Source organism: Mastomys coucha, unplaced genomic scaffold, assembly GCF_008632895.1.
Source record: "Mastomys coucha isolate ucsf_1 unplaced genomic scaffold, UCSF_Mcou_1 pScaffold11, whole genome shotgun sequence".
Classification (NCBI taxonomy): domain Eukaryota; kingdom Metazoa; phylum Chordata; class Mammalia; order Rodentia; family Muridae; genus Mastomys; species Mastomys coucha.
This window is the reverse complement of record NW_022196893.1, coordinates 10,630,427-10,633,355: the sequence shown is the minus strand read 5'-3', so window position 1 is coordinate 10,633,355 and position 2,929 is coordinate 10,630,427. Positions and strand designations below refer to the sequence as shown.

The following is a 2,929-nucleotide window of genomic DNA, read 5'->3' as shown; positions in this document are numbered from 1 at the left end:
TTCCTGATTAAACTGCATGGAGAAGAGCTCGTTGTTGCCTCCTTATTTCCGCTGGACGAAAAGGCGTAGGACACACCACCATCAACAACATCATCATTACCATTATTATTAGTGTGTGTGTGTGTGTGTGTGTGTGTGTGTGTGTGTGTGTGTGTATGATGTAGGTGTGCACCTGCCATGGCCAAAGGGTAAAGGTCAGAGGGCAACTCTGTAAAGCTGTTTCTCTCCTTCCACTTTTATGTGGGTTCCAAGCACCAAAGTCACGTCACATGGCTTTTGTGACAAGCACCTTTACCCAGCGAGCCACTTTACCACTCTTACCCCTCTACCCCTCTCATTCCCCTGGCCTCTTACATAAGTGTACCCTGCCACTCTGTTTTGTTCAGTCCCCAGTCCCCACGGCTCACCAGCACTCCACCAAGAACCTCATCTCTGGGAGACATTTTGTTAGACAGACATTTGACAGGGTGAGTGAATAATTGGAAGGGCCCAGGATGTAGCAAGGTCTGGAAAATGGAAGAGGGTGCCAGGGTATGGTCAGGGGTTCTCCTGGGGTTGCTGGCAACCAGAGCAAGGACTCCACAAAGACACCTCTTAGCCATGTGAGAAGCGCAAGTTCAAGACCCCTACGCCTCAAGACTCAGAATGGAGCCAGTATTTGGAGGCCGGCCACTTAGGTGGGTCCTCATTCAAAGTCAAAAACAGACTTGTGGGAAGAGGGAATTTGGACGGAGGGACACTGGTAAGGAAGGACTACACAGTACACAGAGAGCCAACAAGAAGGACCATCTATAGGCCAGGGGAGAGCATCAAGAAAAACTGCTTGTTAGCCTTTCCAACCTGGAGAGCACGGTGGGCTATCAGAGCCCACCAGGGGGTAATGTCCTGGCAACTAGGGACCTGACAGCTCCTCCCTTCCTCTAAGCACCTAAGGCTGCCTTTAAAATATGTATGTATAGAGGATACACACACACACACACACACACACACACACATATATCCTATGTGCATTGGTGCTTTGCCTGTGTATCTGTGTATATGTATGTGTGAGGCTCCCCTGAGTCTGGAGTTACAGACAGCTATGAGCCACCATGTGGGTGCTGGGAATAGAACTCAGGATCTCTGGAAGAGCAGCCAGTGCTCTTAACTGCTGAGCCATCTCTCCAGCCCCTCAAGACTGCCTTGATGGGGTTTCACTACCTCCCAGTCTCCATGTTTAGACAATTGGCTTGCAACAGGACTCAATGATGGGTGACACCAGGTTATGGGATTGGGAAGGCCTTGTGGGTAAAGACGCCTCTGAGAGAGAAAAGGTCTGGGAGGAGGAGAAGGAAGGTAGGTAGTCAGGCACGAGAAAGCCCCTCACCTGAGAATCTTCTGAAGCTTGAAATCCTGGTATTTAAACTTTTTATGCAGTCTCTTCCAAGGCCTGAATGGCTGGCCGCCATTGTCCACAAACTTGTTCCAACACGTTTTAAATTCTGAGTTAGAAGAGGAGAGAAGGCAGTTAGGACCCAGCAGTGTCTCCATGGCCCCTCAAGGCTGGTCCTCTGGGCACACACCCTTCACTGTATGGCAGACCCACATGCCCTCCTATGGCGCTGTGCCCACTCCTCACCTGGTAGGTCCATGGCAGCCACCTGGGCTCCTTCCTGAATCAGGCTGCAGAGCTTCTGCGGATAGTTTGGGTAGTAGAAGCGGGAGCAGAAGATGGCCAGGCTCAGGTTGTGGTGTGTGGCCAGGAACCTGGCTACCTGCTCTGCGCAAACGAAGCAGGGGCTCCAGGACATATACCAGGTGATTCTGAACTCTTCCCTCGGGGACATGACTTTCAGTACTTGGTCATAGAACCAGTACAAAAAGCAGAGTTCAGCGTGGTCGACACCCTGGGAGCGAAAGGGGAACTCTTGATGGGATGGGAGGGTGGAGAATGGAGGGCATCTCCCGCCAGGTGTCTCCATCCCTCCCCATCTTCTATGTTGATTTCCCGAATCCCTCACCATTCAGGATTTAGAACAAATTCTGTATTCTCCGCAACCCCTCTCACTAGCACTCTGAACCCTGTTGAAGCCAGGTCCACGGAGGATTGGCTGGTTACCTGTCTGCCACATCTGCTGTGGAGGACACAGGCTAAGAAGACCCCTGAAGGAACCACTGGCCAGGGGTAGCTACTGAGTCCTTGAAATGTGACTTGTCTGAGGTTACATTTACAGTATGTGCTGAATACACAGTCATTTCCTTTCCTTTAAAATTTTTTTTATTATTATATATTTATCTATTGTTTTTCAACACAGGGTTTCTTTGTGTAGCCTTGCCTATCCTAAAACTCTCTCTCTGTGTAGATCAGGCTGACCTTGAACTCAGAGATCTGCCTGCCTCTGTCTCCCCAGTGCTGGGGGGCATGGGGGCACTACCACCTAGCATCGTTCTTATTTTTTGAGACAGGGTTTTATTGTGATACTCCTGACTGGCCTGGAAGTGGCTATGTATACCAGGCTAGCCTCAAACTCACAGAGATATACCTGCCTCTGTTTTCAGAGTCATGAGGCTAGAGATGTGCGCCACCACACCCTGCCTCTGCCTTCTCAATGGGCTTAGCTCCTGCCTTTTGTGAAAAAGCCCTGGGCAATCTATTTATTTAGCTTTTTGTGTGTGTGTACCCACGGTAGGAACATTCGTGTGCTAGTGAGTGTGCTTCTAGAGGGCTAGAAATTGTCCCCTGGATGTCTTGCTCACTCTCCACATTGAGGCAGGCTCCCGCAGGGCACCCAGAGCTTGCTGACACTGCTAACCCTGTGCGCCAACTTGCTCTGAGGTTTCCCTGACTCTGCCTCTCATAGGTCAGGAATATAGCTGGCCTCTAGGCTCACCTAGCTTTTACATGGATTCTGAGGATCCAAACTCTTGTGGCAAGTGCTTTATCCTTGGG

At 50.4% G+C, this 2,929-nt stretch overlaps 1 protein-coding gene across 4 annotated transcripts in view; it reads right to left on the bottom strand.

Annotated features, from left to right (window-relative positions):
* The window catches only part of LOC116076032 (DNA dC->dU-editing enzyme APOBEC-3-like), a 15,293-nt gene that overhangs the window by 8,265 nt on the left and 4,099 nt on the right, over nt 1–2,929 (bottom strand). For 3 of the 4 annotated variants that reach the window (XM_031349590.1, XM_031349607.1, XM_031349599.1), the window contains exons 4-5: nt 1,619–1,886; nt 1,367–1,481 (exon numbers count right to left, since the gene is read on the bottom strand). In XM_031349590.1, coding sequence (XP_031205450.1) covers nt 1,367–1,481; nt 1,619–1,886 — 383 coding nt within the window. Of the gene's footprint in view, nt 1–407; nt 507–1,366; nt 1,482–1,618; nt 1,887–2,929 lie in introns of all 4 variants that reach the window. The other variant, XM_031349617.1, reaches the window with a different exon arrangement.